Raw genomic sequence first — 14,706 nt, forward strand, 5'->3', positions numbered from 1 at the left:
CAATTTTTTCGATGCACTTTTCATGGAATTAACCAGAGAACAAAGCCTGTCAATACCACAATACTTCCTACTTGAAACGTTAATATACGATGCTCCGCTCATTTGAATTCGAAAAACTTCTGCTCGTCTGAATATGTCTTGTCCAGACTTTTTCTAGAGGCCATTAGTGTTGTTTTACGAGAGACGCGTTAAGAGATGATGTGTAACTCATTATGCCGATGGAGCTACTGTTCCGAGTTTAAATTTGCCAAAATTTTTCACCGAAATCGTTCTAGTTGTCATGTCAGTTTGTCGGTGTTATAGTTATGGAATGTAAATGTAAGATTAATATTTCTTGAAAACACACATTAGGTTTATGTGCCAGCAAATAGTGTCTATCTGCCTCCGCTAATTGCAAAAATCTATGTGTGAAATCAATAGGCATTAAGTTTACATTTTTTGAGTGTCAAATCTACTACCCAGTAAAGTATCCATTATTCCGGTCGAACTTTACTGGGCACTTATGTGCTTTTCCCCAGTCAAAAAGGGCAAGTTGCTGGCTAACGGGGGGCTATTTGCCAACTCGGATGCGCCAATTGCCCTTCAGGTTGCCAGCGAATTGCTGCCAATTAGGGGGCTATTTCAAATACAACATTTGAAACGCCATCATTTTTTTGCCGCTCTACCCGCCCTTAAATCGCCGCAAAATCTCCCAGAGAATGCACCATTAAATCGCCCTTAATTTCCTAATATGAAAATTACAAATAATACTTATTTTCGGATTCATTATCTACTCACATAAACTTATCAGTATACTAGGTAATCACCACCAAACTATAGGAAATTGGTATTGCACACCAAAACTTACCACAATCTGACTTTCATTAAGTCTTTAGGTCAGAGATCTTGTTCCACTATACTTACACATGATTCCACAATTTACCACATTCGTTATTTAGCCAAGTGCACTAGATAAACAAAATACAAGCGGGAACCTTTTAAAAAAGCCAAACATGAATCGCCATGTTTGAAAAACTCAAAAAAAACAACTAAATTAACTGAAATTATGTTTTATTGCTATATTGGTTTTGTATTTAAATAGCACACTATTGAATAACAAGCAAATATGAATAGATTTTGGAAAACGTGAAAACTGCCATACATCAGTCAATCTATCCCGGACAGAGTCTTCAATAGGGAGCACCTAAGCAATTCAATCAGATACATGAGGTTAATATTTTGAGAAGACTTTACAACCTGTCTACAAACAGAATAAAATTTTATATCATGAAAAATCCAAAATAAAATTTGGATGTTTCGTGCCTGCTAGGCGACACTGTGCGCGTGTTCCTTTGCGTCAGTCGCTGCTCGATCTTCGCACGAGCAGGTCCTGGACAATAATGTCTGGACGATGCGATAAGTGTGGACGATGTGAAAGAAGAGTACGCGATACACTTTGCGCAATTGCATACAGTAAAGCTATGGATGCGATAAGTTCGAGTCGTGTATACACGATGATTTGCAAAGTGGGTGGGTTTTAGTTTTGTGTTAGGTGTTAGGTTAGGTGGGTTTGAACACTGCGACGTGTGTGCATGCCGCTTGTAAATTTACGTTGGTATTGCGACAAAGGGAACAAATTAATTTATTTTTATGATTGTGTGCCCGTTCGGGTAATGAGACGCCAAATGTTTTGGTGGTTGGTATGTACGTAGGGTAATTAGCCTATTGGTACACTCGTTTTATATTTCGGATATACGTGATGCGTTCTTGGCACTAAGGTATCTGGCATGTTTCTGTATATTTATAGCACGGGCAAACTTAATTGGGTTTGCGTCTACTGAAATGCAGTGGTGTGTTGAACATGTTGGTGGGTGAGCGGAGGTTTTTGTTAGAGCAGTTTCAGAATTGATTTTTATTTTAAAAAGGGTAAACTAAAGCGATCTTTGGTAGTCAACCTACACTGATAATATAAATTCGTAAATATAATAAAACCGATCATGCAATGCACGAGTTCATTCGTCGTTTTCTTCAACGAAGTATTTTCGTGCATTTTAAATATTAGGTTTCGTTCATTCCATGAACAAGAATGGCCGGATGGTAAACCAAAGCTTTTGTAAATTTTACATATTTAGTATAAATTGCACGAATGTATCGTTGATAACGACATTATTTTTCGTGAATGAAATGAAATGTTTTGTTTATTTTAATAAACGTTTGTGTGTATTACAAACGATTTCGTTGGTCACACGAATTAAATTCGCTCATCTTACAAAAGTTTTCGTATTTATTAGCATGTTATTTTTTCAATCGATCTTTTGATATTGATGTTTGAAAACAACGATTTCTTTTAATTTAAAAAAATCGATCTTGCCAAATCCATTTTATTGTGGTATGAATAAATGGCCACTTGATGAACGAAACTTTTCGTAAATTTTACTTATTTAGAGTACATTGCACGAATGTTATCGTTGATAACGACATTATTTTTGGTGAATGAAACTAAATATTTCGTATATTAAAATAAACGGTTGTTTATATTACGAACGTTCTCGTTGGTCGCACGAATTCATTTTGTTCATCTTAGAAAAGTTTTCGTATTTATTAGCAAATTATTTTTTCAATCGATCTTTTGGGATCGATTTTTTTAACTAATAGGATCGATCTGGCAAAATCGAAAATCTGGCAAATTTTATTTCATCCTGCTCCCTTTTATTGAGGACTAGAAAGATTGTGGTGTGAAGAAGTGGCAGCTTGATGAACGAAAGTTTTCGTAAATTTTACATATTTAGTGTACATTGTACGAATGTTATCGCTGATAACATTATTTTTCGTGAATGAAACGAAATGTTTCGTTTATTTTAACAAACGCTTGTTTACATTCCGAACAATTTCGTTAATCGTACGAATTCATTTCGTTCATCTAAGAGTAGTTTTCGTATTTAATAGCATAGTGATTTGCATTGCTCCAGCAGAGAAAAACTCAAACTTATTCATACAAAATCTATGAGCAGTTCGCGATGGCTCAACTGAATCCGTACTGCTTCGGATTCTGGATCAACTGGAAGCGAAAGATGTTCAGGAAATCTTCCTGAAACTGACGGACATGGATACAGTTACTAAATAGCCAGACTGAAACCGTCGTGATGGTAAACAATTATCTGACGTATAGCAACAAGGACTCCATGTTCTACCTCTATTGAAGCTCTTTCACGGTGTGTTTGATAGAACAATTTTATTCGAAAAAAGTGGCATCGTTAAGACTTCAGCATGTGATAGAATTGGCTTTTCCCTTTCGTTTGAAAGTAAAATTAAAATATTCTGTCGGGGGCTCCAGAACAACTTTTAATTTTTAAGTTTTTTTTATTTTTAAGTTTTTTTTAAGTTTTTTTAATATTATTTTTGATTAAACTCGATTGGATATTCAGTCATTTAATTTTATTTCGATTGAGAATCCTGATAGACAGTTTCATGAAGGATAGAAAAATAATTCGATGAGATTTATGTTTAAGTTTGTTAACTTTTGGGAATCGCTGCACATTGAACAGAAATCGCAATAGTAAATGAGAGATAAAGGTTTTGTCTATTGTACGAAGATGGCGATCTCAATATAAAAGTAAATATAGTGAGTATCACCTTTACCCGAAAGACGTGTTGCTGTTAATGACTCCAGATTCTGAACTGAACTGGCAACTCTGTCTTCTTGATATGTGGTCTTATTCCATATCATGAGGGAAATGAGGGAAATCTTCAATAAACAGACTTGTATTACTCTGTGAATTTACTGAATGTATGGTCCAGCCTGATATTTTCTTGTTCGTTTTCTGTTGTGATCCGTGTTCAACGAGTTACGTCTCCGGAATTTCTTCTTAAAGGAAATTATGAAACTTGGTTTTGTTTTTTCTAAGATTATGTGAAGTGTGTTGGATTTGGTAATAAAATTTGAGGACAAGCAAAGCTCTGCATCTATAAATTCTGATGAAATGAGTCTACCCCAAAAGATAACAAACATGGATCCAAAACTCAAAGAGCTTTTTTCTCTTTCAATCATTCAATTCAAGGACTCTCAACTCAAAGTTGCAATAAAATCCGTCGTTTATTATGACTCGAACTGTCTACTTTAGTTCATCAAATATAAAGCTTTGAATTTAAGCCAATTGTATTTTACCAGGCAGGGTAGGATCAGGAATAAGGGTCATTCTAGTTTACATTAGCTATCTCCTAGAGCGAGAAAAGAAATGAAAAGGGCATGATAAAATCCATTACTACATTAATTAACATCTTGAACAGGTATAAGATTATCGAATAAATTTGGTCAACACCTTTCCACACCTCCTTGTTCATAAGTGTCACCCAAGAACCGGAGGAATCTGAAAATATATTTTTTCTGCTGAGAATGGGACTTTGTAAACATTGAAATTTATCTGAATTTACTTTTCATTTAAACCCAACATTTTTTGAAAGTCAGGCGCGGGGCGCTCCAAAAAACTGGTAAAATTTTAATAACTTTTTCGGGTGATTTTACATCGATTTAAGGCTTTCTATGAAGTTGTAGACAATAGGATTGTTCATCAGATTCTCAATTTTAGTATTTTTTGAATGTCTATAGTACCAATTAGTAGCAAAAATGCGATTTAATTTCTTTAACAAACTTAAGTTTTCAATCAAAAACTTTATAATAAAAAGTTGTTTTAGACCCCCCGACAGAGTATTTTAATTTTACTTTCAAATGAAAGGGAAAAGTCCATTCTTTCATATCCCGAACTTTTACAGATGCCGATTTTTTTTGAATAAAGCTGTTCGACAAAGACACCGTGCTTTTGACGTTGACGGTTCGACGAATTGTGCTCGTAAATATTATTAAGACTTTCGTATATAGTAGTGAACAATTCGTTTGCCTAATGAAGCCGTTTCGTATTAAGCCAATGAAAGTCGTTTCGTGGTTTTCACGAAAAACTCGTAATAAAAAATAAATCAATCAGTGTAAAAGTAAAGCCATCTGACGATGAGAAAAGATCGCATAGTTTTTGTCCAAGGTTTGCAAGCATTAGTATTTTATGTTGTTCAAATTCCGTAGGACTTATTAAGCAGCGTAGTATTTTATATAGCAGCTTTCCTTCAACGCCAACTGGTAACCTTTGCGGAATGGTGCGAGTTCAACCGAATGACCCTAAACCCCAAGAAATGTACGGTCATTACGTTCTCGAGGAAAAAAACGCCAATTCGATTCGATTACTGTCTAGTTGAATCCACGATTGACAGAGCGAATTGTGTCAAAGATCTCGGAGTTTTTTTCGATGAACAACTGACGTTTAAACAGCATATCAGCTATATTGTCGCAAAGGCATCACGCTGTTTGGGGTTCATAATGAGAATATCTAAACACTTTTTAGATATTTACTGCTTGAAATCTCTCTACTGCTCACTCGTTCGATCAACTCTGGAATATTGTTCAGTTGTGTGGAACCCTCATTATCTTAACGGCGTCCATCGAATTGAGACAGTACAGCGCAGATTTGTTCGTTTTGCCCTTCGTCGATTGCCTTGGAGCTACCCTCACCAGCTGCCAAGTTACGAAAGCCGGGGTTTGCTTATTGGCCTCGATACATTGCAAGTGCGGCGGGATCTATTCCGTGCTATGACGATTTCGGATATTTTGCAAGATCGAATTGACTGCCCCGAGCTTTTCAGTGCGATAAATATGAACGTTCGCCCTCGTGCCCTTCGCAATAATTTTTTCCTCCGATTACCTCTTCGCCGGACTAACTATGGAGTAAACGGTGCCATCATTGGTTTGCAGCGGACCTTCAACAGAGTGTCATCCGAGTTCGATCTTCACATTCCACGTAGCAGATTACAATTTGACCTTTTAAATAGATTAAGAAATTATCATTAGGACCACACTGTGTCTGTTGATATTAATTGAAAATAAATAAATAAATAAATAAATTACTACAAAAAATGATGCAAACATTGTTACTCACGCTTACACGTTGTATTTTTTTCTACTTTGTTTAGCTGAGCTATAGCTCGGTGCAGCGTGCTAGCTATCGCCGTGCTAGCGAGAGCTCTCGCTCATCGGTACTCGTGCTACTTGCTAGCTCAATGAACTTAGCTCTGACACATTATGAGCCAGTGCATAAGAAGAGCACACGGTGCAGCACCGTTCTTGTGCATGCCTGATGTGCCGTAACCTGTTTTTACTGAAGACACGCACGCTCTTGAAAAGTTGCATTTCCAGTGTCATTACGGTTGTGTCCTGTAAACAACCCCTTTTTTAACAACAGCTAACGATAAACATTAGACAACACCACAGTTTGATTTCCAAAGCGGTAAGAAACTTCGAAAACCGACATTTTACAGAGCAACAAAAATATCGATCGAGCCCAAAGCGAAATGCACTTTGTGTGAGGTTCGCTATGTAATGCATTTTTGTCTTGGAGCAATATCGTTTCATTCGCATTATACCAGTTACAATGCAAAAATCGCATTGCAATAAAACTTATTAGCATGTGAATCATACTATGCATATTTTTGTTTCTCAGTGTAAGGGTCCTATTCTCACAGTCACGTCATCTAGTAACTAGAACGAAATTTCCTTCTAGTCATTAGTTGATGTGACTGTGAGAAAAGGGCCCTAAATTCACAGCTGACTATATAATGGTTCCAGACTGGTCAACATAGTTATAACTTTAGTTGGAATAGGCTTGTAAGGCGGAACGAGTGTTTTCACGGATACTCGTTCAAATGATATAAACTATTTTTTTCAAACTTCGATGTCTGTTTTCTGTGGTTAAGGATTTCGAGGAAATGTGGTATTGAAACAATTACCATGTCTATAAAAAATACACACATTTCTACATTTTATTGTTTAAAAATAGAATTTTCACTAAATATTCATCTAATTAAGAATAATTAATTGATCATCAACTAATATACTCATTTCGGACGATAACTGTTCTCAGCTACCTCCGAGCGATCGTGATGATGGAAGATTTTTTAACCCCTTTTCGAGCTTGTCGGCGTCGCCAGCCGAAAAACGATTTTTAGCTGGTAGGCGTTCCTGCCGCCTTAGAACATGATTACCAGCAGATTGCTTCGGTTTTTGGATATTTTCATCAATCAGTACAGAGCAACTGGTGCCGTCCACAAGCCCCGTTCCGGCATTAATGTCAGTGAACAACAATGAAATTTTGTCTTGTTGTGAGGGTATCAATGAAGATATGTCATTATTATTATTGTTATTATTAATATTAACGTCATCAGCATAAACGTCGAAAGAGTTGTAAGTGATTGGTGGGTAATCTTTCAAACGGTTTTCCGCATGACGTGATTGGTTGGTGTTTGATTTATTGTTGTAGTCTTCTGATTGGTGCACATTATGTGCGATTGTCTCACCAGAATTGGCCATTTCCGAAATAGTATTCAACGGATATGTTTTCAGTTCAGAAACATTATTAAACACTGTATTGATGCCTAAGATCTTCAGTACTAGATGGGGATGCGCTAAAACTATTTTTTCTAAAGTTTCAAAATCAATCACATTTTCAGTCTGCGTCGAACAGGACATTTCCTCCGAATATTTTTGGGACATAATAGACTTTCGTCTGTACATGTTTTCGGAGAAAGTTTCAGTTCCATTGGGACTAGGAAGAGCTTCGCCAAACGCATTCATTTCTCTACACCACATTTCCGGGGGATGAGAGCTGCTTCGAGCTAATGTAGTTTCGGTATCCCGCATAATGCCAATAGCACCATTCTGCAGGTTGGGTATAGATCGTGCCGGAGGAAAGTGCCCCAAATCGAATTGGGAGTTAATTGTAGAGTAGGTCATTTCCTGGAGGGCTTGTATCGCATTTCGAACCTGTTCAGAAAAAAAATCAGTGAATGCTTTTTTCCATATATATATATATATATATATATATAAATATATATATATATATATATATATATATATATATATATATATATATATATATATATATATATATATATATATATATATATATATATATATATATATATATATATATATATATATATATATATATATATATATATATATATATATATATATATATATATATATATATATATATATATATATATATAATTCATGGTCGATTTACCTCCATACTCAATGCTGCAACATCGTTGTGAAGCGTGGTTACCTGGGTATCTAACCGTTCAACGGATGCTCTGGCTGGGTGTATCTTTTCTTTGCTACGTAGTTCCAGATTAAGTCCCTCGATGGAATTATTGCTCTCGGTTACCGGATTCATGGTGGTGACCTGAACCGAGCGTTGTCGTTCGACACGCTCTCTCAGAGCCACCAGAGATTTATTGCGGCTGCGGAAAAATACACGAATGAGTACAGATTGTTATTGTTCTGGTAAAATACACGAAAGGAATACTTCGTGAACGACGAAGCGTGAAAAACCCGGTTTGCCAAATCTGCATAATTGAATCTGTCTAACTAAAGAATGCTTTGATTTGGTACTACAGTATGTAAAAAATTAAACACACCCCTTTATCAATCCAGTATTTTTGTTCATAGGAAAGGTTTGTTGTATTGCATGTTGATTTTTGATTTACTCAAAGCCAACAAATTAAGAACTAAATAAGTTTGTCGTCGTAATAAAGTGTGGCAGTCAAGAAGTGGTAATGGGATTAAATAGAAAATAACGAATATACAGCATGTAAAATAATTAAAGAGTCTTTAATTATTTTACATGCTGTATATGGTCAAGGCTTCTGTCTGTCACGTTACAAGTTTACGCCAATTTCATGAGATAAGTCTGCAAATACGATAAAATAAGATTCTATCACAATTGCACATGATAGAGGTCCCCAAACCTCACATTTTTTGTACAGAAAGTTATTTTCTATAATGAACGGTTTTCGCTTTATTGTCATTTTAATACGTCTGTCACGTTACGCAATTTTCGCAGTGAGTTTGCAGGTTGTGCGACCTAATTGTAAAAGTCTGTTCCGTTGGCCCCCAAATCAGCGTGAACACTGTTTTAAGTTGAATCCTGGAAAACAAAGAAGAGTTTAAAATACAGTTCCCTGAAGAAAAACTTACTTTTTTGATTTTATGGAGCATTCTCAATGATCTGTCACGTTACAACCAAAATCTGTCACGTTACAGTTGTGTATTTTTTTTATTGAAGCAAGAATATCGGGACAGTCGTACACAAAACATCCTTGATCTGGGAACTAAGTATTTACGAGAAATGTCATGCTTATTTTGGAAAAATATTGGTTTTGATGAACAAACGTGAATAACTTATGAAAATATCGTGATTTCACGAAGTAATACGTTATGCCTTTGGAGGGACGATCTTTCATGAGCATTTTGAATTGATAAAAATTGAAATGCATTCTATAACTAAATTATTTTAAGATGTTGCAAATTAAATGAATTTTTGAAATACGTTTAATGTTTTTCTTATAAAAACTTTTAATGTTATTTTCTTCAAAATATAATTATATTTAAAATATATTTTTTTATTTGCAAGTATATTTTAAACTTGTTAGGTTTTTTTACGCTTGGTATTGTGAGTAATTTGTAATTGTAATTTGTTTATTGAGGGCTTTTACCAGATGGTCATTCGCCCTGCGAATAATTTATTAAAAATGCGTGCACACTCAATTCGGCTCTGTAATTTCCCAACAGCTGCATATTCAGCAAATTTAGAAACTGATATCTCAGTAAAGTGAGATTAGCTTTTTGATTTTCGGTGAAATATTATCCGAGTCTCAGCACTCGAAACGTCACTTTTACTGAGATCTCAGCAAAAAAAATAATGTTTGCTGTATATCAGCTGTTGAGATTTCGGCAAAAGATGCAAAAAAGCTGAAATTCGGCAGAAAAAATTACGTGTGTATTTTCACATTTTGATATTTTTGCTGAGTGAAAAACAAAAGATTTTGGAAAATTTTTCTCAAGAGCATTTTGTTTCGAAATGACATTTAGTAATAATATTTTATGAGAAAATTATGTTTATGACCGGTAAATACTAAGAAATTTAGAAGCATACTTGAAGTCGTTGTGAAAAAAAGCTTTCTAACTGATAGCTTCATCATAATTGAATTACAGATTCTTCTATTTTTAGATCATAGTTGTTTGTAATTGCACAACATATTTTTTGTTTGTTTTTTGAAATATTTCACCAAAACATGTTCATATAGAGAAATTAATTCCCTAGAACTCGCTATCATATAGTTTTTCTCCACAAATCGCGATTTTCGAACAATATATTTTTAAAGTAATGCATTCAAGGTCTCATACGCCCTTTTCAAATATTACTGTTGAATAAAAATGGTTTGTTTAATTGTGTAAAATACTTAGTCTCCCATACAGATGAAATGTAAAAAGTTTCATCAGAATCGAGGATGATCACCATTTTTAACACAATGGATCATATCGAAGAAATTGCTTTACATCAGAAAATATCTGTCACGTTACATAAGTTCAACTGGGTTTTCTCAAAAAAAGAATAAAACTTCAAGGTTTTCACAATACTGTTTCAAAAAATAGACTCGAAGTAGTAAGAAAAAAATTAAAGTGTTGTGTACAGGACACGACCACGGTGACATTAAAAATGTAGCTTTTTTCAAGAGCGTGCAAATGAATTTTATCTATCACACATATCGACTAACGTTCTTGTTCACTCGCCTTTTTTCATATGTTACAATTTGCTATATACCCTTCCCATTAAAACATAATTTATTGAAGGTCTTTTAACGGTAATCTATTAATTAATCAAGTATCTCACTAGGTGATTGGCATTATTTGGCTGATCCATCTAGTAAAAATAGGCTGGTTTGTCCAGAAAATATATTCAAAAGAAAAGTTCCATATTGAGAGCTGTGATGAGGAAGCCCACGCCCGCCAACGGAAATTCTCCATGAAATATGAAATTTCATTTTCCATTTAAATTTTCGATAATGTACTAATGAACTTAAGTAAACAATCTTAAGGTTAAGTATTTCTTGATCGATTAGTGGTTGAACAAATGAAATTATTTGATAAATTACATTGTTATACAACGTTCGCACTACCAGTTAAAATGGGTTTTTATGCTATCTTGGTGACATTTTTCTTGTTGCTAATTATTAAAACGTGTTATAACTCTGTAGTGTAAAAATTGTATTATTAAACAAATTCTGCAGCGTTTTATGTTATATAGGTGTTTTATGTGGTAATAGGACTGACATAATTATATCTTCAGTACAGCGGTTTGTTTCATAATTTAAAACAGATTTATTTTAAAATTTAAATTAGTATACCCAACCGTTCTATTTGTTGTGTACTTTAAAACGCAATTAGAACTGTGTTTTAAATACACAGGGTAGGACAGATATTCTGACTGGATAAACCGGGAAAACAATTCTCGACAAACATATGATTACGGCCTAAAAGCCAACTGTCAAAATCCACTTTGAATAGAAATTCCAGACAAACCGTTACTAGTCAAACACAGTTCACAACAGTTTATGAAAGAGAAAACTTTTCTCTTTCATTTACTACCAACATCTGTGAGTGGCGTGTAACGGTTTGTCCGGATTTTCCATTCAAAGTGGATTTTGACAGTTGGCTTTTAGGCCGTAATCATATGTTTGTCGAGAATTTTAAGTCCAGTAACGCTTAAGACATGGCTTGAATTTGAATCGAAAAAGAACACCCGCTTAAACTGCTGCTGGGACGGTAAATGTAAATGTAGTTCTGTTTTAAAATTTTCCGTTGTGTGCAGTACGAAACAAAAGTGTTTGAAATTAAAAAACAAAAAGTTCTGCTGGGAATGTGATTGTTTCCGATGCAATTACACTCAGATTTTTCACGCAGGGGATACAGGCCGTGTAAATGAAAACCGCGTAAATTTAAAAAAACGCATTAATGAAAACCGCGTAAATTTCAAAATCCGCGTAAAAAAACATGAGTGTACTCTCCTATATAAAATACTACGCTGCTGAACAGTGCAATAACTACAGAAGCACGTTGTCAGATGCCTTACTCATAAAAAACATAACCGAAATATGAAACATGAAAACCAATAGGCTCTTTACCCTACGCAGCTACAAAGCGCCGTAAACATGGATTAACAAGTTACAACGCACACGCATGCATAAAAATATATTTCAAACGCAACACTCCCCACCCACCCACTTTGCAAATCATTCTGTGACACCGTGCTGGTACCCGAAAAATCCGCACACGGCCGCCGCTGCCGAAAATGCATAGCGTCTACCGCTTAGTGTAGTGCCCAGACGCTGCAGCCATGGTCTTACCCGTTCGACATAAGAACAAAAACTGATTCAAACGGGTACGCGTCATCTCTATTTATAAACTAACCGTATATGGTTTAGTCACTTAGGTGCGAGTGTGTGCGAATGCCAATGTTACCAAAAATCGATAGCGCTTATTGCATCGCCCGGAGACGATGTTGCTCGTATGGGATAAGAGCAACAACTGATTTAAACGGACATGCGTTGCTTCTATTTATGACTTCGTGTTTCATTGAGCAACTAAGCTGCCCTCTATTGATGGCTGTGCCTAAGAAATCTGCCTCACGAATGGTAATTTCCCCGACTTTCGTGAAATTTTTAATTTTACCAATTTCCAAAAGTCTACTTTTATTGGGAGATATTAAATTATTGCCAATACTTAAGTTAGGTGTTTCTGGATCGGCTGTTGTATGAATGATTAAAATCCATCTAGTAATATCGGAGTTATAAGCGTGCAAATTCTCGATCTGTCACGTTACAAGTTATTTGTTTTTCATTACTTCACAATTAAAAATAAGCATTAATCCAATTTCATCTCAAATGTATAAGCAATATCGTCAAATTTAAATTAGACTACTATGGAAAAATGTAGTTTCATGCAAAAAGTTGAAAATATAGATTTTATTAGCCATTTTATCTCCTTGTGATCTTTTAGTCATTTTCATGTCATGTAAAAAGCATCAACAATGTAGATGACAGACATGGGAATTTTTTATGGACTCGCCATTCATATTGTTTAATATTAGAGGATATACACATACGAAAAAGAAACATTTTGGCGCGAAAATTGACAAAAAAAATTCACTGGTGGTCGCCATTTTCGGAGCCTTGACCATATGTAGTGATGTATCATAAATGTAAATGTATCTATCGTATAGAAGAGGGAGATAGATTTATTCCGATTTTGTAGCTAATCCATAGTTTTTTCCTTTTTTATAAACGACTCAGAGCGAGTCAATCTTTTTCCTTTTTTATATTGTAACGGCATTTAATCGGCAAGAGACTGGAAGGGGTGAAATATTTTTTAATATTAAGAGTTATAGTACTCAAAGAAGAGCAAGTATTTGAAGTAAGAAAGTTAAGAAATTCGTGGAGTAGGGTCATATGAGCAAGCCATAGTGTACAAAACAATGAAGAGACGTGCAACAATTGAAACCACCTGGTAGGGGATCAATCGCCCGTTGACCGATTGAATGTGAGTGAATGGAGCTCTTTGAATTCATAATCACATGCTGCTTGGTTTTTTGAAAGACTTCGGAATAATTGGCGTGGACCACAGATCAGTCGAAGATTACTGTATATAAATTCTGCCAAACAATATTTTACGATACTCTGATGAAGAATAGAAAATGGAAAATGCACTGAAGCATGAACCACGAGCTGTACGGTTTAAACAAGCAAGCTGACGTGTCATAAAGCTGATAGAAAACGGCAGGTTTTGGGCATGTAGCGCCCATACTCGCTAGTGTGACCAGTGGAGAACCTGCAATATGTCGAGTTTGTTGGAGGTATGCAATCGAAATACGTGTGGAGCTTATAATTAGATGTTTGACGACTGGTTATAGTATATCCAAAGATATTAACAACTTTCTTAGTGTCTTATATGTAAGCAAACTATATATTTGTTAAATTAGTTATGGAATTTGCCTTTCGACTTCGTCTCATCAGAATCCGACTCTAACGAACTAAGCTAGAGCCGGATTGACGCTAGCTCCAGAAAACGGAGACACAATTTGTGTTCCTGAGCGAACTCCTAATCAAGCGTGATGTCCCGCAAGGAAAGAAGCTCATTTTAAGCTGATGATAATTAATGAAATTAAAAAATTGGTTTGGCTTAGCAAACCAATGCAATATGCACTATGCTATATTTCTCCTTAGTGAAGAAATTTTTTTGAACCAAAACTCCATTTTTTAAAACAACCTTTGCGCGTGAAGAGCACAAAACCTATAACTAAATTAGGTATGGAATTTACATAACGACTTCTTCTCATCAGAATCCGATACTAGCTTTGTGACAGGACAAAGCTAGCGCCGGATTGAAGCTAGCTCCAAATAACGAAAACATTATTTGTGTTTCTAAGCAAACCCCGAGTCCAGCGTGAAGTCTCGCATCACTCTATCCCTTGAGGCACGTAGCCAGAGGGGGGGGGGGATGGGCTAGGGGGCTAAAGCCCCCCCCCCCCCAAAATGTTTTAAAACTAAATTTCAAAAAGAAGATTGTCAGCGACTTTTAATAATTTTGTAGCTCATTCGGTGTGAACAAATGCTTGAAAAAAAGTTAAAGAAGATTGCTGTTTCCAACAACCAAAAGCAATGGTCACGAAACTCGGTGGGGTTTATGCTTCTGTTCGAGCCAATGCGAAGCGAACGACAAATATATTTACTTTTACATTGTGTGCTTTGTCTTAAGAACAAAGGATACTCCTACTATACTTCTTG

General features: G+C 35.4%; 1 protein-coding gene across 3 annotated transcripts in view; it reads right to left on the reverse strand.

Moving 5' to 3' along the window:
* Nucleotides 1-6,811: 6,811 nt before the first annotated feature.
* The window catches only part of LOC131692392 (potassium voltage-gated channel subfamily H member 8), a 192,083-nt gene continuing 184,188 nt past the window's right edge, over nt 6,812-14,706 (reverse strand). For all 3 annotated transcript variants that reach the window (XM_058979408.1, XM_058979409.1, XM_058979407.1), the window contains 2 exons: nt 8,106-8,325; nt 6,812-7,840 (listed from right to left, as the gene is read on the reverse strand). In XM_058979408.1, the coding sequence (XP_058835391.1) occupies nt 6,938-7,840; nt 8,106-8,325 (1,123 nt within the window). In that variant the 3' untranslated portion in view covers nt 6,812-6,937. The remainder of the gene's footprint in view (nt 7,841-8,105; nt 8,326-14,706) is intronic.

The sequence above is a fragment of the Topomyia yanbarensis genome, chromosome 3, assembly GCF_030247195.1.
Source record: "Topomyia yanbarensis strain Yona2022 chromosome 3, ASM3024719v1, whole genome shotgun sequence".
Taxonomy (NCBI): Eukaryota; Metazoa; Arthropoda; class Insecta; order Diptera; family Culicidae; genus Topomyia; species Topomyia yanbarensis.